At 44.1% G+C, this 24148-nt stretch overlaps 1 protein-coding gene across 1 annotated transcript in view; it reads left to right on the top strand.

Moving 5' to 3' along the window:
* Positions 1–1642: 1642 nt before the first annotated feature.
* TCERG1L (transcription elongation regulator 1 like) overlaps positions 1643–24148 on the top strand; it is a 233753-nt gene continuing 211247 nt past the window's right edge. Inside the window, exons 1-2 of the mRNA XM_025206707.1 lie at positions 1643–1786; positions 2599–2779. Of these exons, the coding sequence (XP_025062492.1) occupies positions 1643–1786; positions 2599–2779 (325 nt within the window). The remainder of the gene's footprint in view (positions 1787–2598; positions 2780–24148) is intronic.

The following is a 24148-nucleotide window of genomic DNA, read 5'->3' as shown; positions in this document are numbered from 1 at the left end:
CCTGAAATGAGGCTGGGATGTGCGGAGGTCCCCGCGCGCGGCGGGGCTCGGCCCTGGCCCTGGCCCTCGCGGAGCAGCGCGCTGCCCTTGGGCAGAGCGGGACTGTGAGGCGCAGAGGATGCGGAGCGGTGTCTGTCTGGAATGAATCCCCTGCAAAGAGCCTAGCGCTGGGCTTTGCTGAAGGCGTGCACCGCTCGGTCCAGGCGTATTTGATCCACAAAGAGGCATTTCTTTTCCAGAGCAAACACTTATTATTATTATTACTATTATTATTATTAAGCATTTGCTCTGAAAGAGCAGACTGGGAATAGCATTTAGTGTACCTAAGGGCCAGATAACGATGTAAGGGTGTTCGGTTCATTCAGCACAAAGCCTGGCTCCAATATCTCTCTTCATGCTTTAAAACAAAGTTGTCTTTCCCTTTTAAAGCCAGGCTATTGAAGCAAACATCACATTTATCACCCACCAAGCACCTCTATTTGTCATCGTTTTCAATATTCCCCAAGGCTTCTTGAATATGTAGAGTATGATTTCTTAAAATACATCTGGATGCAGTTGCAACATTTTTTATGTTGTGTCAGGATGCTGCCACTAGAGGTATTTAATGTCTGCAAACTCGATTTTTCCTTAATGTTTAGAACCTGCAAGAATTTTTTTTTCCCATAAGAGAAGGGGGGGGGGGGGGCCTGCTTTGAAATGTGTTCTTTAAGGCTTTGCTTTTCATCCCTTAAGTCACCTAAATCACTGTACACTTGTGGGAAAAGCAGGTTAGGAGTACAAGGAACGTTCTAACTGTGCAGAAAGCAGTTGTAGTGTATGTCTCATTCCAAAATACTAGAACCGACATTAAAAGGTTCAAATGATATGAGTGCATGCATTGTATCTCATGGGTGCTTTTCTAAATGTTTCCATTACTTATCCCTACTACAAGGCCACTTTACCTAGCTGTAAATGTTGACTAGAAAGCCTATGTACTAGAAGTTGTGCTAATTCTGTAGTAGTTTAGCTTAGTGTTAACCATTTTTTATTATATTTTAATACTGTTTCTTGAAAAAATAACTTTGAGCTTGATCATTCTTAGTTCATTTGAGATTTCTAGCTATGAGTGTCCCTTTGCATTTGCTGGTTTGGAAGGAAAATGGGCAAGAAGGGAAGGCATGTTGTTTTGTGTTTAAAGAAAGAATGCCATCAACTACTTTGAAATGTGAGCACATTTGCTACAATATAAATCCATAGGTCCAAATAATCCAAGAGTCAGAAAATGGCATGGTCTGTTTCTCTTTGTGTCTTGAGGAAATAACTCTTGTAGATTGTTTTTCTCCTTCTATGTGAATTTTATTTTGGAGTGCACAAAAATCATAATTCATTGCCAATTAGTAATAGTATTAAGTAGGCACTCTGAAAGTCTGAATTTCCTATTTATAGATATCTAAAACAGATTAGTTCCCCAGTGGCACACAATACACAGGGGACTGATTATAAAAATGCCTAAACAGAAATTGCTTGATGGATTAAAAAGATAGCATTTGTTTGAAATTTAGTATCTACCTTTTAAACATTTCTTAATATATGTGTATAACAGTTGACTTATTGTAGAATATTATTAATTGATTTATTTTTAACTTTCTGTTTTTTAAAGTGGATGTTTGGATCTCATTCTCCAGTCATAGGATTTTCCCCTTCTTCTAGTGTGGAATTTGTTCCTATTTTCCCACATGTATACACATCGACTGTTCCACCTCATGCTGGGAAAAGTTGGATAGATAAGAGGCTACCAAACTGCAAGGTAAGTTTGCCCTTAGTTTGAGATTTATTTGAATATTAAGATGTTACTATAAACCCAGGAAAAAAATATGGTTTCAGTAGGTTATGAAGGGATGAGCAAGGTCAGCAATCTGTTAAGCAAATATCCTGAAGAAAAAAGAAGATTGCTATAAAGAATAATCAATAAGCAGGCTATTTTTGTAGACATAAATCAGCAATTCTCTGAAAGACTGAAAAGGACTAAAATATCCTTAAAATTTACTTGTATTAAATCAAATAAAATAGTTTATTCTTACCACAAAACCATGGCTTTGATTGGTTTTCATATTGAGCTTACTCTTGCCACTTCTCTATTACCTGGAGTAAAATACTTTTGTTCAATGGACTCAGTGGAAGTTTGCCCACAGCTTCAGTTGGGCCAATATTTCATACTAATTATTTTTAACCTTGGTCCTACAATGACACCTCTATAAACTTGGGCCTGCAAGTAAGTATAAATTAGATCTTTTCCCTTGTTTCCAACACCCTTTTTGAAAAAAATTAAATAACCAAGTGTAGTGGGGTAACTTTGTTCTGATAGTATCTGGAGCCCGATTGACTCGAGCGTTTAGTTTGGGATATTTAATGTCTCATATTTTATATTAGGATATGTATTAAATCTGTTATCTTAGGGATCAGATAACAGCCAGCACACAAAATTTACAATCTTACCACATATGCCAGCTCATTATTCAAACTATGTATCCCTCATCTTAGTGTTCAAGATCTTGTGTCCTAATAAATTCAATAATATTATCTTCAACTTGAACTCTTTTTCTCATTTATCCTGGGCAGATATATTTAAATAATGCATTTGCTCTGGATTCAGCATGGATACATCCTGAGGAATCAAGAATCTTCCGGGGACATGAGAAACCTCTTTTGATGACAAATCAAGTAGCTATGGCTATATCTAGGCCAGCTACTGCCTCAAGGCCTCTTCCCACAGTGGTGTTAACACCTCAGCCTATACCAGGTTAGTAATAAATAAATAATTATGTACATGTTTTGTACTTTTTATTTTTCCTATTGATGTTTTGCTTTAGGTGATAGCATCAGAACTACTTTCTTTTCTCAAGTAAAACTCTCTCTTGGATTACAAACTTGAAAACCTAGGCCAAAATAAGAACAATTCACTGTCACTTAACTTTTTAACTTCCACTTTTAATTTACAAAGACAAAAAATTAAATTATTGAAAATCAAAGTTCAGATTCTTCAGAAACAGGCCAACTCACTCCACTATGAGGGGGCACAGATATCATTCAAGAGGACTTGGTTTATCTGCATACAATCTAATGAGATTCCTAAGATAGTTGATGTATAATTTTAACGTTAGCTGCCTAATTTTAGATTTTTCATGGGTCCATGTAGGCAGTTTTTAACATGGAAGAGTAATTGATCCACCAGCTCATTAAAAATAAGTTATGCAAGACAATATGCATGAAATAAATGTCATTAATCTGCATAACCCAGGTATGTTGCAGCTGCTAGCAGTAAAATGTTGCACGTGTTAATTCTCTTTTATAACTGGGAAAGGCCAAAATATAGGCTGGTCTGAAGATGGATCTTTTCTTTGATTGGTACTTGCTGAACTGACCTGAAATAATGTTTACCACATGAAAACCCTAGTAAATAGACAACTAATTACATTTAAAGTACAAATATATATTCCAAAAGTGAAAACTTCCAAGGGCTTTCCTACTGAAGTCAAAGTTAGTATCTCTTCAAATAATGGAAAACAATAGCTGTTATAGATTTCTTTGTTACGGTATATTTTTTATTTATAAATAGCATTGTGTGCATGTAATTTTCTTGTATTTTTATCATCTATTTTCTATCAAATTTAACCAGGCATTACTATTTTGGTTAATGTGGGGTTAGAGGTGGGAGGTAGGTCTCTGTTTGTCAGTCTTATTTCTCCTAACTGGCATTTAATATTATTCAACACATAGAACAATTCAAGTAATTTCTATAGTTCAATTATAATTTACAATAAGATGCCTTTTATTCTTGCTATTGTTAATTATTGATCAAGTCTAGTGTTTTATTCAGCTTTCTGTTAGGAATTATAGTGACCATAAATAAGGATGCTGATAGGCAAAATAATTATGCTATTTATGCTTCTCCAACTAGATGGCATAGGGAATATTTGAGTTGTATCCCCCAAAAGTATGCATTCTTCAAAGTATCCAGCTAATGGCTGGATGTTATGGTGATGAATACTTTCTAAATGCCTGATAAAGGGCATTTGGAATTAACTCATTGGCTCTTACATCCTTTTGCTGTTTAATAGCTTTGTACTATTACCTGATTTTTCTGACTTTTGTCTGTATGCACCATCAGGTAGTAATATATAAAGGTGACCTAATTCCATAGTTCACACACAGAAAACACTTGCAATGCATTCATATTGTATAACACAAAATAAGAGCATCAGCATGTGTTCCTTCTTCCAGGAGCAATGGGTAGGATTTTCAAAATTACTCCCATTGTATCCTTATGTAGCTTATTTCCAATGGCAAGAATGAAGGAGGGTTGGCGGGCAGATCATGTGTCTCCTCAGATTTCTGCACCAATGGCAGGGGGGAGCCCCAAGGGGTGCTAAAGCCAGTACTCAGCAGCAGTGGCAGTTGCAGTGGTGGCACAGAGTTGTACCCTTCACTGCAATAGAGTTGTGCCCCACACCCACTGGCAGCACTTATGCATCACATACAGGTATTTCCATGAATGAAGAATGGCATGTTTCTTAATGATCCTTATATGAATGTATTTTGGCAATGTTTTTACCCCTATATTGTACACCTCCAAGTATGCATGAAATCTCTAAGTGTTGACAGTCCTGGACCATCTACTTCAAACTCTGAGGAGTTCCTCATGAACTGTAGGATCAGGGCATGTAGTAATGCTCAAACAGACATGTAGAGCTAGATTCTCAACTCAAATAAATTGGTATGGCTTCACTGATTTTGCTTTCTCAGCTCTTTTTCTCATGCTATTGAATGTTCCTGTAGAAAATCTCATGACCACCCTGACTTTCTTCCTTACTAGTTCATGCTTTCTTCCATTTAATGATGCCATCTGCCTACCTTTTATTCTCCCTCATTGAATCCTACATCTGCAACCTCAATCACCATTTGCAATTTTTTTTAGTTCTGTCTCAGTTGCTTTTTGAGCTCCACACTTTTCTGTCCTGGATCATTTTCCTGACACTGGCCCCTTTTTCCTGTCACTGTGAATGACACCTCTGTCTTCAGAGTCAATTAGACCTGCAAACTGGGTGTTATTTAACTCTGTCCTCTCAGACCCACACATGCATTTTTTTGGTCTGTACCTCAGTCTTACTACTGTTTCCTCCACAGTTGTGGTCTTTTCTCTCCAAACTAAACTAAAGCTCTGTTCCAAACTATCCTTTGGCTTTCTAAAATTTCCTCTCCGTGCCTTTGACCACTGTCACCTTATACTCCTCAAATTTCTTCACATTTCTGCTACTAGAAACATCTTGGTATATTTCTTTCTGTAATTCTGTCCTCTAGTGCCTCCCTCTTTACCTCCACATCAGATATACACTTCGGTTAAAATTTACCCATTTGAAGTCAGTGGAAATTTTTCCATTGACACCAGTGGGGTGACAATTTGACCCTTTGTGACTTTTACATTTTAGATCCTCACATTATTTAATCCCATTCTACCACCCTTTTAAAGCACATTAGGATTCTATTGACCTTTGGCCTCGCTTTAGCAATAGTCTCAGCTTTTACAATCCACCAGTGAACTTTTCTCTAAATACCTTTATACATTCCTATATGCTGCTGCTTATGCAGGGTAAAGACACCCTGACATGTCCAGGCAGATTTTATATTTTCTTCCAATTTTCTACCTACAACTCAGTATTGTAATCCTAACAAAATTTTGCTTCCTAACTATGTTGATTTGGTAAGGAAAAGTCCTTCACCTCCTTTTCTTTTCCTACTGACTCTCTGTTGATAATTACCTGTGAAGAGAAACAGTGGGAAGCCCAGGACAGTCATATACATGCATTACATGGAGACCACACAAAGAACTCTGCAACCCAGAGTTCACTCTAAGTGAGAATTAGAGAGGACCTTGCCCAGGAGAAGAGAATGAAGCAGAGTTTATGGTTATGAAAGAAGATTAAAGGAGTTGGGATAAATTCATGAAGGAGATAGGATGACAGAAAGGGGAGTTTTGGGTTTTCAGATAGGACCCATGATGTGTAGTGTTGTGTTTGCAGCCTCCAGTATTTCAGTGGAGATGGTTTGGTTTTCACATGTTTCTAGGCTTTTCCGGTTGCAACTTGATGCCAAGAAAGAATCTTTTCCCCTTCTGTCTCCTACTGTTGCTACAGATGTCAGGTTTTTCTTTTTCCTGTCTGCCTTTCTCAAAAAAACATTGGTTGTAGGATTTTGACTGGGGTGACCCAATGCTCCATTGGGACTGAAAAACCTGGAGGTGCCTGTTTAGAGTATCCTTCTCCCCTGTTCAGGGTCATAGACTCATAGATTGTAAGGGACTGGAAGGGACCTCACAAGATCATTGGGTCCAGCTCCCCTGCACTAGCCAGGAAAGACAACTGGGGGTCATATGACCCCAGTGAGGTGACTGTCCAGTCCCATCTTGAAGATTTCCAGGGTAGGTGATTGCACTACCTCTGGAGGGAGTTTATTCCACAGTCTGGACACCCTGACTGTGAAGAATTTTCTCCTAGAGTTAAGCCTGAAATGGTCTTCCAGGAGTTTGTGGTCATTGCTCCTGTTTTCCCCCAAGGATGCCCTGGTGAGCAGTTGTTCACCGAGCCCTTGATGTATTCCCCTGATGTAGTGGTAAGCTGCTACCAAGTCCCTTCCAAGCCTTCTCTTTTTTAGGCTGAAGAAGCCCAAGTCCCTCAGCCTTTCCTCACATGGCTTGCCTTGCAAATCTTTGATTATACGGTTGATTCTTCTCTGGAATCTGTTAAGCATTCCCATGTCCATGTTGAAGCGCAGCACCCAGAACTGTATACAGTACTTCAGCTGCGGTCTCCCCAGTCCTGAGTAAAGCAGAAGAATTATTCCCTTGATTTTGCATGAGGTGCATCGGTTAATGCATGCCAGAGTATTGTTTGCCCTGCTGGCTACAGCATCGCACTGATAGCTCGTGTTCATATTATGGTCTATTATTACCCCTAGGTCCCTTTCAGTCATGGTGCTAGTCAGTTTGGCACCACTGAGCCTGTAAGTACATTGGGGATTGTTCATCCCCAAATGGAGCACTTTACACTTCTCAGTTTTGAACTTCATCTGGTTCCGACCTACCCAATTTGCCAGCCTGTCTAGGTCCACCTATATCTGCAGCCTGTTTTCAAGCTTGACCATGCTGTCTCATAACTTGGTGTCATCCACAAACTTGGCCAGTGATGTCTTCACCCCCATATCCAAATCATTGATAAAGATGTTGAAAAGCCTTGGACCAAGCACGGACCGCTGAGGGATACCACTAGCCACTTCTCACCAAGACAACACAGATCCATTCATTAGAATGCTTTGGGTTCTACCCAGCCTAACTGTCAAGCAGTTAAGCCTGCAATCCTCCAGTTTTCCCTTGAGAAGAGCATGGCATACCAGATCAAAGGCCTTTTGGAAGTCTAGGTATATAATTTTGACCTCTCTCTTGTCCAGGTGGTGAGTTACCTGGTCGTAGAAGGAGATGAGGTTGGTAAGACAAGACCGGCCCGCAATAAAGCCACGCTGGCTGTCATTCAGAATCGTATCTCCTGCAAGCGTATTGCACATAGGCTCCTTGATGAATTTTTCCAGGATTTTCCCTGGGATAGAAATTAGGTTAATTGGCCTATAGTCACCCAAGTTCTCTCTCCTCCTCTTCTTGAAGATGGGCACAACATTGGCCCTCTGCCAGTCTTCAGGGACCTTCCCCGAGTGCCACGAGTTTTGGAAGAGTTTCACCAGAGGTCCCATGATGACTTCAGCCAGCTCCTTCAGTGCTCTCAGATGAAGTTCATTCGGCCTTGCTGAGTTATAAATGTCTAACTATTCTAATCAATCATGCACCAGCTCAATGTCAACAGTAGGAAGGCAGTCATTACCACCATGCCCATTCTGAACCTTATCTAGTATGATTTTCCCCTTAGTCAGGTGAAATACCAAACAAAGTAGTCATTCAGGAGTTCACTTTTCTTCTGAGTGTCAGTAACCAGCTTTCCTGAACTGTTAATTTGTTTTCCTCCTGTTCCCTATATACCTAAAGAAGGACTTCTTATTGTCCTTGATTTCTGTTGCTAGTTTAAATTAATTTGCTGCCTCAGCCTTTCTAATTTGCTCCCTACAAGTGTGGGCCATTGTTGTATAGTCCTCCTTGGGGACTGTCACAAGCTTCCATTGTTTGTATGTCTCTTTCTTCTTTTTCAAGAGGACCATGACATCCCTATTAAGCCAAGAGGGCTAACCAGCCCTTCTGCTACCTTTCCTCTGCATGGGAATGAACTTCTTTTGTGTTTTGAGGATTGTGTCCTTGCGGAATGACCACTCTTCATGCACTCCTTTCACTTTTGGTCCCTGGTCCCACAGGGCTTCCCCTACTATTGCTCTGAGCCTGTTGAAATTCACTTTTTTTAAGTTCAGAACTTCAGCACTGCTAGCTGATTTGTCTGCCTTGTGATGGACAGTGAATGTGATGGTTTCATGGCTGCTGTTGTCCTGGCTACCCTTTATATTCAAGTCCCTCACCAGATTGTCTTCTTTGGCGAAGACCAAGTCTAGGAGACCATTACCTCTGGTCGGCCCATGCACTTCCTGAGTCAGGTAGAACTCTTCGATACAGGTCAGGAAGCAACATGATCAGTCTGACTTAGCCGAGTGTTCCTCCCAAGAGATGTCTGGGTAGTTAAAGTCACCCATGATGACCATGTCCTATGCATGCATGACCTCTGCCAGTTCTCAAGAGAACTCCAGAGTGAGCTCCTCCCCCTTGTTTGGTGGTCTGTAGTATACACATACAGTTAGGTCTCTCTCACTGCCCCTCCTCCCCCCTCCCTACCGTAGTTTGACCCAGAGTGTTTCGAGCCACTCTTCTTTGGAGCCAGTGTTGGACTCCAAGGAGGTGTACTGCTCCCTTACAGACAGAGCTACACCTCCAACTTTCTTCCCTACTCAGCCCCTTCTATGCAGGGTGTAGCCCTCTATGGCTACGTTCCAATCATGTGAGGAATCTAACCAGGTCTCCATAATCCCTATTAGATCATAATATCCACTGGAGAGTAGGAGGGCTAGCTCCTCCTGCTTGTTCCCCATGTTCCAGGCGCCTAAGTCCTCCAATTGAGACCTTCAATTTCCTGTTACTCTGAGAAAGAACCATTCCCTCAGCTCTTGAAAAAGTGGCTCTCCTATTGTCCCCAACTTTGGGGCTTTCTTGTGCACTGGTTCCTGGGCATGCTCCAGTTATTGTTTCCCCATCCCTGGTGATCTTCATTTAAAGCCCTATCTAGAAGATTTGCCATCCTGGTTGAGAACGGGGTCTTACCTTTGTGTGTGAGGTAGATGCCATCTCTTCCCAGGGTCAGACCAATTGCCTGCCACATTACAGACCAGGAAGGAATTTGACCCCATGATCGGATCAGCATGGACTGTGGGGTTTTGTTTTGTTCTTTTTGACATTCCTCTGCAGTGTGTGAGGGGTTTTTTTGCAGGGAGAAGGAATGTAGGGAGAGAAATGGGAGGAAAAGAGAGGGAATTGGTCCTCTTCCTTGGATTTCTCAAGTGCATTTTAACACAGTACTTGACTTTGCAGTGTCAGGACATTGGCAGTGCTCTTGTTCCTCTGCTTTACCTGTGGAAACTTAGGGTTCTTGCTGTTTTAGGCATTGTGTGGTATATGGTTTAGATAGAGATGATCCTGCCTTGAGCAGGGAGTTGAACTAGATCACCTCTTGAGTTCCCTCCCAGACCTACTTTTCTATGACATTATATTCCTATCATTCCTCATTGTTTCTCTTCTTTCTATTAAAAAGAAAAAAGAAAAAAAGAAAGAAAAAAAATGAAGCTCTGTCAGTTTTTCAACATATTCATTTTCTTGTGTATTACCCTTGCCCTTTGCCTTCTACCTATTGTGTATCTTTTAAACTGTTAGCTCTGTTAGCAGAAGTTCTCTCTCATCTGTGGTTGTACAGAGCTCAGCACACTGGCACTCTAATTTTGATTAGGACCCTTACACACTATCACAATAGAAACCATTGGTACCAGCAACTTCAAGAATTGATAACTTACAACTGAGATCACAAGTGTTTCCTAAACCTTCCTTCACTGAAGTGCTGGAGCATGTATGCACACAAGGAAGAACCATAAAAAGTGCAGGGGGAAATGACAAGTTCATGGATTCTCTGATCTCTCTAAACATAGCACAAAGAGGCTTGAGAGGCTAAAGGTTGTCAATTTTGTCTTCAAAATGTGTGTTTGCAGTGTTTTCTTTAACTGTGGCTCTCAGCAGAGATTTCTCTCCAACTGAAAAGATACAAAAATTGGTTTTCAGCAAAAAATGAGTATTTGTTTTTTCACTCTTTCAAGGGCCCCCACTCCAATTACAATAGCTGCTACATCTTCAAGCTGCCAACTACTGTTATAGGAAGGCTGGGGACATGGCTAGAAGTGTATTGCTGAAACCCTCTTCATCTATAATGCTTGACTGCCATAGGAGCTGAGCCTCTAATTCATTGCAACTGTTCTCTTTTTAAGATTACTTTAAGGGATAGGCAATCTTTTGCTGGTGTGGGATGTCTTTCACAACCTGGCCCCCTGCTGCAGGCCACAAGTCTTGGAGCAGCCAGCTGCCTGTTCTTACTCTCCCCACTGATCCCAGATCCCTCTGCAGTGACAATAAGGGCAGACATGGAAGAATAGCAGTGGAAGGAGAGTGCTGTGGAGGGAATACGTGGCACATTCTATCTCTGTCAGAGCAATCCAGTGTGACAAATCAGATCTTCTTGGGCCAGATCATACCTATGTACAGGCCGGATCTGGCTCGTGAGCTTTAATATACCAGCCCTGCTGCAGATGCAAAAAAAATAAGAAAGAAGGAAACAAAGAAAGGATACGGAAGTGGTAATCAGGTGTACAAGTTTGAAACTGTAGAAAACAGAAGCTCTAGTTAGATCAGAATTATTTTCCTGATTTAAAACGGCATGGGAGAATTTTGTCCATTTAAGACATGCATTGGATATATACTTAGCAGAAAAACAGTTCCATGTGGACTTTTTAAAAGATCTATATATTTTTCAACAGCATGATAATTGGCTAAACAGATATGAAGAATATTATGCCAAGTTCTTCAAATTAGTTGAGGTTTCTAAAGTTTGTATTAAAAAGATAAATGTAAAGAATAATGATTTGCATTGCTTTCAATGGGAGTTAGGTACCTATCTCAACTCAGAGAATTTAATAAATCTCACTAAGCACCTCTCTGCATCTTAGGATGCCTACATACCTTTGAAAATCCAGCCCTAAGTTAAGATATTGTGTATAAGTATTTCTAATATAATGGAAACCACTGAAATGTAGTTGTTGAGACCTTTGAGTGTAAAAGTCCAAGATCAGTAGATACCATAGAATTAATGAAGTTCTGTAGGAATACAGTTTGTTTTGGGCTTTGGAGTAAAAATACACGTGGTGTTTCTCTGGTTTTTGTTGCATACAGACATATTTGTCAGGTTTTCGCATGCTTTTTGCTATGAGCATTTATTCGCATTGTGATCATATAAATGCAGTTGGCAAAACTATGCTGATTGAGTCTGATTCAAAACCTCCATGCAATGGATTTTGGATGAAACCCTCTATAACAGGGGTGGGCAAAATGCGGCCTGCAGGCCAGATGTGGCCTGCCAGGCCATTCTATCCAGCCCATGGGGCCCCTAAAAATTTTAGAAAATTAATATTTATCTGTCCCCAGCTGCCTGTCATGTGGCTCCGATGGCTTACCAAAACTCAGTAAGCGGCCCTCCACCCAAAATAATTTCCCACCCCTGCTCTATAACAATCCTGTACCATTGAGGTAGTTGCAAAGATGTCTTTTGAGAGACAGCCTTATAAAAGATGAGAGTTGACAGTAACACAGCTGGAATTTAGCCTAGATGGAAGAAATGGCCAGCCTGGTCCTAGTTAAACCTCATTCTGTTAAGCGACTCTAGAAGTTTTGAAGACAAGCATGTGAATTTTCTTATTTGCTGCACGTATATTGTAACATCTTTGCCTTGAGGGACTGTTTAACCATTTCTGGAAACTGCCTGCACTTAAGGTGCCAGTTCAGTATTTTCAGTATTTCTTATATAATCTTTATCATTAGTATAAGGAACAATTTAAATATTAAGGGAAATTAATTTAACTGATTGATTCAACTGTAGGTTTACATGCCCTAATCACCTTTGGTGAATGCTTCTCAAAAGTTTTCACTTCTGAAGGAAAGAAGTTTTTGTGATATTTCTGATGGACTAGCTGTAAAGTTGGGAGAGTTGTTGAAGAAGCTTTTGGGCATCAAATCCCTTTATATCTACGAAAGGGCACTTGATTCAGCTTGTCCAGCAGCTCTTCTAACTATATATTTGGTCCTTTAAAAGATATCACAAAAATTCCTTGCTGCTTATATGAGAAGCATTTCACAAAAACTCCTTGCTTCCTGGATAACTGTGGCTACAAAAACACTCCAAGACTACTTCACTTCTAAAGTTATTAGCAGTAGTCTCAGGCCACTTATCTTATATTCTCAAAGTACAAGAACCCCAAGAAGCAATAACACAATATGAAGTAGTTGTCCAATAGTTGGAAAATGCCCTTACAAAAGAGAGTACTTTTGCTAGAATTAAGCACTATCAGGGGCACAAAACCTGGTTTAATGAGGACTGCTCTCAAGCTAAAGATGATTTAAGAGATGCCTTGGAGCAACACAAGTCTAAAAATGACTGTGTTAATTTCCAATAGATCAAGAAGATTAAAGCAATCTACCAAATTGATAAATAAGAAAAAAACAAAAAACAATATCAAATGAGGCTATGGGAGGAACTATGGGAGGTGCAGGGAAAAATGATGATAATCAAAGTTTTTGGTAAATTATAGCCAAAGGGACAAAACATTTTAGTGTAATTCCTGATGTGTATCAAGACCCTAAAGATACATGGGTCTTGTTTTTTTAAAAACAAGTATAATAATTTAACTGCTGATAGGGAAGGAAATGGTAGTTGGGAAGGAAATGTTATCTGTTAAGCTACAAAGAGATCATTATCTCACCTCTGAATCTCAAGTAAGATCATATATACCTTTACTCAGAAATGGAAAGGCCCCTGGCCTTGATTTTCTCCCCCTGGAAATCTTCAATTCCTTAACTAATAGTGCCCCATTCTGACCATAATTTTAATATAATTATTTTAGAAGGAATTTATCCAAAGTATTGGAATGAAAATATAAGGGTTCTTGTACATGTGACGAAACTTGCCCTTTTGTGTGGCTTAATGGCATCCCACTTTACACATACGTGAGTTTGGGGCAATTTAAATGACTTTGCGTCATCATAAACTAACCCCCATCCCAATGTAGTTTAGTTTACGATGATGCAACTTGGAACAGTGCAGTCATTAATCTGTCACGTGTACATGGTAATTCATTGAATGACGTGTGGTGAGCTCCTTTGTGGTTAAGGTGTCGCTACAATTTTTGTGTGGTAAGCCCCCTTGTACACCAAGTTTCACTATAATTTGCAGGTTTTTGAGTGTAGTGAATGTTTTAGGAGACCCTTGGCAGGCCAGGTGGGACCCCTGGTGAACGCCACTGACTGATACCAAAACTTGCAACAATCCCAGAGCATAGGGGTTGTGTGCCCAGAAATAATCCCCAGACTTTGCCCAACAATAGCCATGAGGAACCCCTGTTCCCCTCAACCTGCACCTCTAAAGCATCCTTTTTCAGTTGGCTGCAGCATAATTGTCCCCCTAATGCCATTAATTCAGTCACTGGCTTTATGTAAACCTAACAAACTGAGTTCTCTGAGTCTGTGTGAGTGTTAAGCATGTCAACTTTATGAATAACGAGTTCTAGCAGCGTTCATTCCCTCAGCAGCTATGTCTGAACTGCTCAGCAGTTCAGAATATGTCCCTCTGGAAGTGGTGTCTTCACACCTGGGTCACTGGGTAGCCTGCTGTCGTGCCATGCCCTGATAGGGAGCCTGTGGGCACCCATCAAAGGCCTAACTCTCAGTACGTGGACATTGGGTAGCCTATTGCTGTGCCAGGGCATACACAGGGTTAGAAGACCTAGCAGAGCTAAAAGACATCCAGAACAAGTATGCCCATAAGATACAAAGTCGCCAGTGGTGCAGAGCCCCCCTCCCTGTCTTGACCTTGCCTGGTGCCAGAATATCTGATGTCCAAACTTTGCTCTGCAATGGCAGGGTGGGAGGGAGGCAAACCTCCCTTGGCCCTGTCACCTCAAGACATATCATTTGAATTCACAGCTCCCCAGGGTACCCTGTTTTGACCCAAGATGTCTGAAATTCAGGGGAGAATGGAGCAGACAGGGGTGAATAGGTCTAGGTCCAATAGGACTTTCGCCGAAACAAAGAGCCGGTATGGGTTTTGGGTGACCCTGGGGTCGTGTGCTAATTCATCTGCAGCCTGCAGGCCAATTGGCACATCTACCTTGATGTTGCCAGGAGAATGGGTGAGCAGGAGGACAATAAGATGGCGGTCTAGTGTCAAGGCAAAGATGTTGTGGGCTGCTTTCTGCAGGGATGTCACCAGAGCACAGTCACAGCGTACCTGAATGTGTGACATGGCCTATTACAGATACCTCCAGTTGCTAATGGAGATATTGGATTGCCATGAATGCACAGGGACAGAGGTCTCCAGGGCATCCTCACCTGCTGAGACCCCCCCCCCCCCAGCTCCACAGCCTTGCTGGTGTCCCTCACTCCCCCCCACAGTTCCCAGGCCCTGCTGGTGCCCCCTGTCTCCCACCCCAGCCCTGCCAGAAGGGGCCCCAGCTGCCAGGGCTATGGGGCTAGGGACCTGTATCAGCCCCCTAGCCCTGGCAGGAGGCTGAGGCTGGCGCAGTGGAGGCGGGTCTGCCCTCTCCCCCTGCCCCCCTCCACTGCTTGCTACCCTGGATCTATGTGTGGGGTGGGGGCAGGATAGGCTACCTGCTGCAGGCTTGGGATCCTGTCCTGTTGCCCTCGCTGGGGCGTCCGCAGCCCCGCCACTGTGACCCAGCACTGCAGGGAACAACGGAGCTGTTCAGGGATATCCTTGCCGCTGCAAGCTTCATGATTCCCTGGTGATGTGTCCTCTGTGGTACAGGGGCAGTAGGGGAAGTGGCATAGGGTTGTGCTGGTCACTGCAGCCCTGCACATGAAGGACATCTCGCCAGGGCAGCACAGAGCTCTCAGTGGTAAGCAGCTTTCCTGTGTGTCTGAGCTCTGTCCTGCAGTGCTGGGTCATACCCACTGGGCTACAGAGGTCCCAGGGGAGGGCAGCAGGGTGGAAGCCTGAGCCCACAGCTGGCAGTACGCACCTGCCCTGCTTCACCCCGTGCACAGACCTGAGGGGTGCAAGTCCCCCCTGCCCTGGTGCTGGCCTAGTGACACGTCCTCTGCATGTGGGGCTGCAGTGAGTAGCACAACCCCATACCGCTTTCTACCCTGCCCCCACACATGGAGGATGCATTGCCAGGGCAGTGCGGAGCTCACAGCGGTATGGAGATCCCTGTGTAGCTCTGCTGTTTCCTGCAGCACTGGGTCACACACGCTGGGCTGCAGAGGCCCCAGGGGAGGGCAGCAGGGTGGGAGCTCAAGCCCGCAGTGAGCAGCCTATCCTGAACACCCCATTCACAGATCTGGAGAGTACGGGCCCCCCCCCTACCCTTCCAGGACTGCGTGAAGCAGTCAGGAGCTAGCCCCACCTCTGCCCCAAAATAAGCCACCTGTGGCCCCATCCTGCTCCATGAAGGGGCCCTGTGGCCGCACATTGCTGTCCTGGGCCCCAAGCCCCACACACCACCCAGCTGGGCAGTAGCCCCAGCCCCAGGCCTGCCCAACTCCCCCCTTCCTCCCTATGGGACACATCAAGTTTTTAGAGAAGGAGAAGTTATAGGAACCTGAGGTGTGTTGGAATTGAAATGTAAGGAACAGGGCTTTTATAATGCTAATGACCCTATTAAAAAGCCCTACCTCGTCAACCCCCTTAGCACAAGCAGGTGGTGCTCTGAGAGAAACAGTAACTGTTGTGTCCTGCATAATAACATGATTTTGATGAATCCTGATGGAATCTGCGAGGAGAACCAGATGCTGTTGCATGCCCTGAAGGTGTCCAACCAGAGAATGGAGACACTCAATAATGCAGATACTGCTACTGAGTGCAATGCAAGCTATGATGGACTGTCTACAAAAGTGGCAACACATGGTATCAGCTTCTCAGGCCTTGCTATACCAGTCAACGGGCTGTGAGCTGGAGCTGGAGAACTGATCTATGGATCTTGAGGCTGATTGGGTTCTGTGGATCAACATACAGAGAAATGAACGAAGGGTCTGAGTCGCATGGACAGCTATGACTGGTGGAAGCGCATCATACTGTTGACTTGGGATGATCAACAGTGACTTGAGAGCTTCTGCATGAACAGGGAGACATTTCTGCACAGTTTCACTGCTATCACTGCACATTGAGTGCCATGACACTGTCATGTGTCAACCCATCACACCAGAAAAGTGGGTGGCCATGCCCATCATGACACTGACTACCTGTACCAGCCTCCACTTTGTCAGGAACCAGATCAGTGTGACTCCCTACACAGCTGGGGTGGTGATATGTGAGGTATGCCAGCTGCTTCAGGACATCATGGCAAACAGCTTCATCTGCCTCAATAAACCCTAGGGAAGTTGTGAAGACTTCAAGGCCATAGGATTCCTTAACTGCATGGGTACATTGGACAGCATACACATCCCAGTCCTATCCCCATACCAGGGTAGCCAGTCATTCACCAACAGGAAAAGATTTGCCTCTGTGATCCTCCAGGCCATAGTTGATCATTGAAGATGGTTCACTAATATTTATACAGGCTGGGCAGGCAGCACGCATAATATGTGTGTCCTTCAAAATTCGTTGCTGCCTGGCATGATGGAGAAAGGACAATATGTGCCTGGGGTCCCTGATGCAGTGATCCAGAGTGTTGCTGTGCCCCTGATTATCATAGCAGATGCAGCTTACACCCTCCTGCCCTGGCTTATGAAGCCATATGGAGGACAAGTTACTGACTGGCAAAAGACAGTATTCAACTACTTCCTCAGCAAATTCTGGATGACTGTTGAATGCACCTTTGGCCATCTGAAAGCAGCATGATGGAGGTCACTGAACCACAGGCTCAATGTGGAGCCAGAAAACATAATGGTATTCATTTTGGCAATCCGCATGCTCCACAGTATTTGCAAGACCTGGGGGGGGAGGTATTCAGTGAGTAGTACAGGAGTAGTACAGGCAGTGGTCAGAGGCATGGGCAGGCAGGGCATGGTGTCTCCTATGATCAGTATGCAAATACTAATCAGGGAGTCAATGTACAGAATTGCCTGGCTGCACCTATTCTGGCTGGTACAGATGGAAAGGGTGTGATTGATCAACGCTAAATGCAGTTACTGTTGAGTGTTTCTATAAATAACATTTAAAAATTCATTCAACACTTCTGTTTGTCTCATAAGTATATTGCCTCTAGTTGAGGGGTGTGGGGGGAGGCCGCGGTGATGGTGGAGGTGGGACTCAGACAGGTGGTGAGCAGTGTCTGGGAATGGAAGGGAAACATTGAACAACACAATAGCCCCCAACAGTGCAGGAATGTGAATGCAGGAATGTGAGTGCAGAAGGAGGGGTTCCAGGCATCTTCCAGGATTGGGACCCCTTGTGAGATAATGCATGGAGTGCATTGTTGGCGTTCCAATTATTGCACCACAACACTCTATATAATTTACAGGGTGCAGATTTGTGCTTATATTATAAGTGCTCGGAGAATTTAAGCACCCTGTTTGTAGGGCTAATTGTTTGAGTGACATAAAAAACTATGGATTTATGCCCAAAATAAAGTTAACTTGATAACATAGAAATAGGAAAATAAAAAATAAGAATAAGAATCAAGATAGGAAAGAAAAGAATAAGAATAAAATAATAAAACATTTAAAAATATTTCTGTAATTTTTTAAAAAATTAAAAATATGTGTAAAATACATTTAAAATTAATTTAATTAATCAAATGACACAATTAAATTAAGTAAATCACACCACTTTTGATCATCTGTACATATTAGTGAGCTGTGAGCTATAGACATCACTGCTATAATTTTGTATGAAGATATCAGTGGGGTGGATTGTTATGTGGCACCCCCTGCAGTAATTTACTGTGAATAGCGTAATGAGCATTTTATGAGATTTCAGACTGATGACATGCAAACAATGACAGAAAAATAAAACCCACCCACTCAGAAAATTATGGGTTTTTTTTCTTATTTCCTCCAGATGCAACAATAGATGCAATACTTCTATTTTATGTTATGTATACAGGGCCTAGATCCTTTGGTAAGGGAAACAAGTTATGTTTTTTCCTAATGTATTGTAAAGTCTGCCATATAGAGTGTAGTCTTTTTTGGTTTGGTTGTGAGTTGAATATAGCTGTGTCCCAAGGGAACTGGGGTGACAGGAGGGCCCCAGGCCAAAAGAGAGCCCCACTTACCTCCCGTAGAGCCCGAAGAGCCGGAGGAGGGGCGCGCAGTGAAACCACCGGTGAAAGTGATTAGCCGCATGTATGTCCAGCTGCGGCCGAGCAGCGTGGGCAGGAGACGCCACCCAGGAGACATAAAAAGCGGCCCCGACGAGACAGAGGGGCGGCTGATGTGTGGAGGCTGGAGGGAAGAGCCCTCACTCGGAGGGAATCAGCCGCCGCGCCCGGCAGCGTGGAAAGCCAGGGGCGGAGTTAGGAGAGGCTCCGAAAGAGTCAGCAGTGATGCCAACGGCAGAGCCAGCAAGGAAGCCGGCTGCATAATCGGTAGCAGAGCCGACAGGGAAGCCGGCTGCAACGTTAACAGCAGAGCCGGCAGGGAAGCTGGTTGTAACGTCGGCAGCAGAGTCAGCTGGAGAGCCGGCGGCGCCGTCAGCCGCAGAGACAGCAGTGACGGTGGGAGCAACGCTGACGGGGGATCCAGCGGCAGCACCCACCGAGGATCCGGAGAAGAGGTAATAGAGGGGCGGATCCAACGGGGCCTCGTCGGGCCGCACCAGAGGGTGGACGAAGACCCAAAGCAGGGTTGGACAGTGGACCTTCATGGCCCACAGCGGCCTTGGGAAGAGGCAGGGATTCAACACCCCAGTGGGTGAGCCACCAGGGCGGTGGAACCCAAGCCCAGGGCGAACCACGCAGCCCAGAGGCCAGAGGCAACCTTGCGGGCCTCCTGGCCCATTAGTTTAGGAACCTTGGTTATCTCGGTGGTGGGATAGGCACATAACGTCACAGGGTGATTAGTTTAGAGTGATAGGAAGCCTTATTGGAAGGAACAGGTCAGAGGTCCTCGCAGACCATATACCGGGCCTGAAGACCTAGGCATGCAGCAGGCGAGCTGTGGGCAGGAGTTGGGGAAGAGCTGAGGACACCAAAAGGGGCCCGAAGATCGGCAACCCAAGGTGGCAAGTGGCTGGGGGGTAGGGAAGGTTGGAGCCCTGTGAGTGCCCGCCAGGAGGCACGACAACCCTGGAGGCTGCCCCAAGGGGGAACCCCTGCACTGAGGTAACATCCCAAGTCGTGGCAGGGAAGTTTAGGGGGCCCCCTGACGTCAGCAGGGGTAGCCTGTGGGGTCCACCCGCGAGCCCAGGACAGACATGATCCCTAGTCCGGGAGAAGGCCACATGGGAGCGCTTAATTGAACGGAAGCGGGCACAAGCTGCTTCTATTCTTACTCCTGTTCCCTTCCCTGTTCACACATAAGTTAATGAAAACTGAAAGCCTTTTCTGAAAGAATTAGCTATCTTGGGTGATCATTGTCTTCATAACTGGCTCTCTGGTTTAGTGGAATTATTAGGGCTTCTTTGTAAGTCTGTGAGAAATTAGTTTCCTTTGAAAAACAACTATTTCTGATGTTTTATAATGTTACCCCTGTTAGAATTACAATTATTTTAATGTTTTGCAACAATTTAGCATTTCTTGTTCTCAAAAGCTATCTACAGTCAATACTGTCTCTTACAGGTGTTCACTTTTTGTTAGTGTGCTCAAGATTTTTCTGTAGAAATTTCAAAGAACAATTCTTTCATCTAGCATGCTGTGTATGAGAGATTGAGCCATAGAGATATGTTCTCATCTCTTAAAAAATAGAGATTTCTCTGCATAAACTGAAGTCATGAAAAAGGTTTTATAAGATATTTCCAAATGCTTCATTGTTGATTATAAGCAATACAAACAAATGTACAAATAAGCTACAGCAGTGAGGGCCAGCCTTTTTGGCAGGCATGCCACAAATTAACCCTGCATACTTTCTGAGTACCACTCTGATTCCCTTTCCTTGCCTGATCTGCTGCTATGCCTTCTGCTTCCTGACTTATTTGCAGCTGTGCTGCCTGTCCCCACCCCAGTCTACTGTGTGCCACATGCAGAAGCTGCTCGTGCCGCTTGTGGCACATGTGCTGCAAGTTGCCCACACCTGACCTGCAGTATGTCTTATGCTGTAGGACCATAGTGGAAGAGCAATTAAAGCAAGTTATTTTGGTTCCAGAGACATGCATTTAAGCCTTGCTTTGTACTCATGCTGAAGGCTGCCTTCAGTTGACTCAGCTGTAAGGGGATCAAAGAACATATTAGGAAAATTAGATATGCAGATTAAATAGCTCTCACTTTTCAAAATGCAGAAACTTTTCTTCTCATGTTTATTCAGAGATGTGACAGAGACAGAGTCCTAGCAAAAAATGGCTGAGGAAGGCAAACAGAATTTAACCTAAAAATTCCAACTGCACAAAGAACACACAAAGCCACTCACATGGCTCCAGGTTATGGAAGAACCCTTGCACTTCATCTGGGCAAATTTGATTGAATTCAGTGGCACTGGAGGAATGCCTGAAGGGTTCATCTTTTATTTGTATTCATAACAGGTCCACCTGTTTATCTTCTGGGAGGAAATAACTGAAACAATGCTTCTGAGTGGCACCCCATTTTGCTGCCCATAAACAGCTGGGTAATTATCCAAAATGTAACAGGGAAAGCAAGGGCAGAGAGATGGAAGAACAATGGAAGGAACAGTTAAGCAAATATTACAGAACACATTAGCAAAAGTAGATGTGTAAGTTAAATGTGCTGCCATACTTCCTTAATTAGGGATTTCAAGGCATTTAATCCCAGATGTTTAGTGAATGTTGTGGTTGATCTTTACTTAAGGAACTGTTATTGAATGGACAGTATTCCTATGTCACAGCTAGGTTCTGTTTTAGTGAACGTTCTGCAAACTGGAAGTTCAGACATCCACAGAGTAGGCACGCACATGGCTATCTAGACAAACAGCTTCCTTAGTCTGTGGGCAGAAGTATGCAATCTCAGGTTATCCTTACAGAACTAGGCCATTCTCACAAAGGCTCTGAGGCCAGTTTTCTCCTATGCTCTTTATGGTAGGGCAGAGATCAGATAATGACCTACTGGGATGCGATAGGTGCAGAGGCTGAGACTGAAGGGAATTGGAAGATAGACAGAGAGTTGAAAGTGCTCAGGTTAGGACTTTCTGGGTATATACAAGAAAAGAAAGCAGGAGCTCATTATTGAGAGAGTTGAATGTTGCCCTGGAAAATTATCTCTGTGTCTGCCTCAGGGTTACTATTGACAAGTAACCCTATGTAACCCTATGTACTATTGACAAGTCATTGCAACTAAACTCTTCATGGGTTGTCACTAGGGCTGTGCAAAATGAGTGTTTCGTTTCAATTTCAGATTCACTGTTTTGAAGGGACAGTGTTTCATTTCACTATTTCGAAGCACTGTTCTGTTTCATTTCACCGAAACTGTTTCACTGTCTTGATGCTGTTTCGACATGTTTCGATGTTTCACCCATAGGCTAAATGGGGAATCATGAAAATGCCTATAACTTTGTCATTTATTGTCTGATTCCGATTAAAACAGCAGGTATGGTAGCCCATTCTGAGTCCATGAAACCTGTCACATTTCAAGGAGATAGATGCAGGGGTTTTTGGGAAACTGTACCCCAAACTGTTCAGAGCAAAACTCATGACGTGTGAGTGTGAGGGCATAGGGGGATGAAAACAGCAGGCACAGTAGCTCTCTCTCTGCTTAGATGTGCCCAAGGCCCTGCCTCCTTCTGGTCAGCTGACTGGGGACAGGTGCTAGGGGTGTAAGTTGTAGCTGTGTTTGTCTAAGGACATGGCAAACAAGGTTATTTGGATCCATCTGATATTTTTTAGTAGACCAACTGAATAGTTGGAGAAATATATCTTAGCAAGCTTTGGGCCTGAAAACCCTTCGTCAGGCTGAGGAAGCACCCACAGTTGGTGTGTGCGCTCTTCCTAGATGGAAGGTATAATAAAGAAGCCAGAGGCTGGCATGCAATGCACACAAGAAAGCCAGTCAGCGAAAATGGAAATGGAGGCATCAGGGGGTGAGAGACAGGTTGGGGTAGGGGAAGGGGGAAGTAGCAGGTAAAAGTGGAGAGTTACCTGGGGATTCAGATGTCCGGCAGGTAGTAGTGTGTCATAACTCCAGTGTCTTTATTGAGTCTGTGAGTTTCAGTACCTAGGAGGTTGATGAAGTGCAGTTCATAGGCTCGTCTGTGAAAAGTGGTTTGTAAATTCAAATAAGCACTGAACCTTGCTAACCTCATCACCAGAAGCCCAAACACACTGAATGGATCCAGGCCATGCCATGACAAGACATGGAAAATCTGCCAACAATGTCTCTGGTATGGAGATATCTTCACAATACATATCTCCAACAGGGCACCAAATGCCCTAATGGAAAATACATAGGGGACACCAAGCAACAACTGTGCACCAGAATGAGTGCACACTGAAAATTTATCAAATACAATAACACCCAACTACCTGTCTTCAGTCTCTCAGGCCTTATCATCAAAAGGAATTTGCTGAGGCTTTTGGTGGCCACGGGAGGGCTTGAGGACCACCAAAATATGGGTGATGGCAACCCACTCAGCTGTGTTAACCGGGCCACTGATCCCAATCTCCCCATGCAAGGCCATTTCATGGATGGCATTCTGTTGTTCCACCAGCCTTTCAAGCATCAAATCAGTGGAGTTCCACTGAGTCTCCACATCCTGCATGATTTTGTGTTGTGGGATGTTCAGCTCTGCCTGTTTGTTCCGCAGCATTTTGCCCTCCTTGAAGCTGTGGTGGAAGTAGCCTACCACCTTCCTGCATTTCAAAATGAGGTGGCTGGTTGTGACAGCACCCTCACTGGCAGCCCTATTCCCCTCCAAGACATCCCTCACTATGAGGTGCAGCTTGTGTGTCACACACTGGATGCCAGCAAAGTTGGCACCACAGACAGTCTTGACTATATTGGCCCTATTGTTGGTGGCCATGAACCTACGGGTGAGCTCACCCTGCCCAATGAGCCACCCCTGCACCATGCAGTTCATGGCCCCCATGATCTCTGTTGCTGCATGGGACTCATCACCTTGGCGAGGAGCCTCTTGCACACTGACAGCCTGACTGGTTGCACCAGTGCCCTGTGAGGGAAAAATAGGCATGATCTCCACCCCAGCTGCTCCAGATGTCCAAGGTGAAGTGTAAGGCCACCTGCAGACCTGCCTTGGGAAGCTTCTTCCTCAAGTACTCCTTGCATGCCTCATACAGGGAGGGCACCACAGTCCCGCTGAAGGTGGTACATGTGGGCACATTGTAAAAAGGGGCCATGAGCTGCCTGAACCCTGGTCACTTAACAAAGGAGAAGGGCTGGCCATCCACAGCAAGCATCTCCCCTATGCTTTGGGTGGCCTCGCTCGCCTTGGGAATGCTCCCCTCTGTGTGCCTGCCTTTCCCCCACTGTTCCAGCATGGCCTGCCTCTGCTTTGTGGGGAAGGGGGCTTTGGAGCAAGAGGGGGACTTCCCTTTGGCCACGCTCCCACTGGTGCCAGGCTGAGGAGGAGCAAGGGCAAAAGGATGGTGCCTGCAGAGATGCATCAGCATCCCCGTGGTGCTCATAGATTTCACTCCCTTGCCCCCGCTGGTTTTCACTCGGTGGTGCAAGCAGATAGCATGTGTGGGATTATCTGCCATTTTAAAATAATCCCAGACCACACTATCCCCTCACTTCTGGGATGCGGGTG

The sequence above is a fragment of the Alligator sinensis genome, unplaced genomic scaffold (genome assembly GCF_000455745.1).
Source record: "Alligator sinensis unplaced genomic scaffold, ASM45574v1 scaffold1055_1, whole genome shotgun sequence".
In the NCBI taxonomy this organism is placed as follows: Eukaryota; Metazoa; Chordata; order Crocodylia; family Alligatoridae; genus Alligator; species Alligator sinensis.
This window is presented reverse-complemented; position numbering and strand designations above follow the sequence as displayed.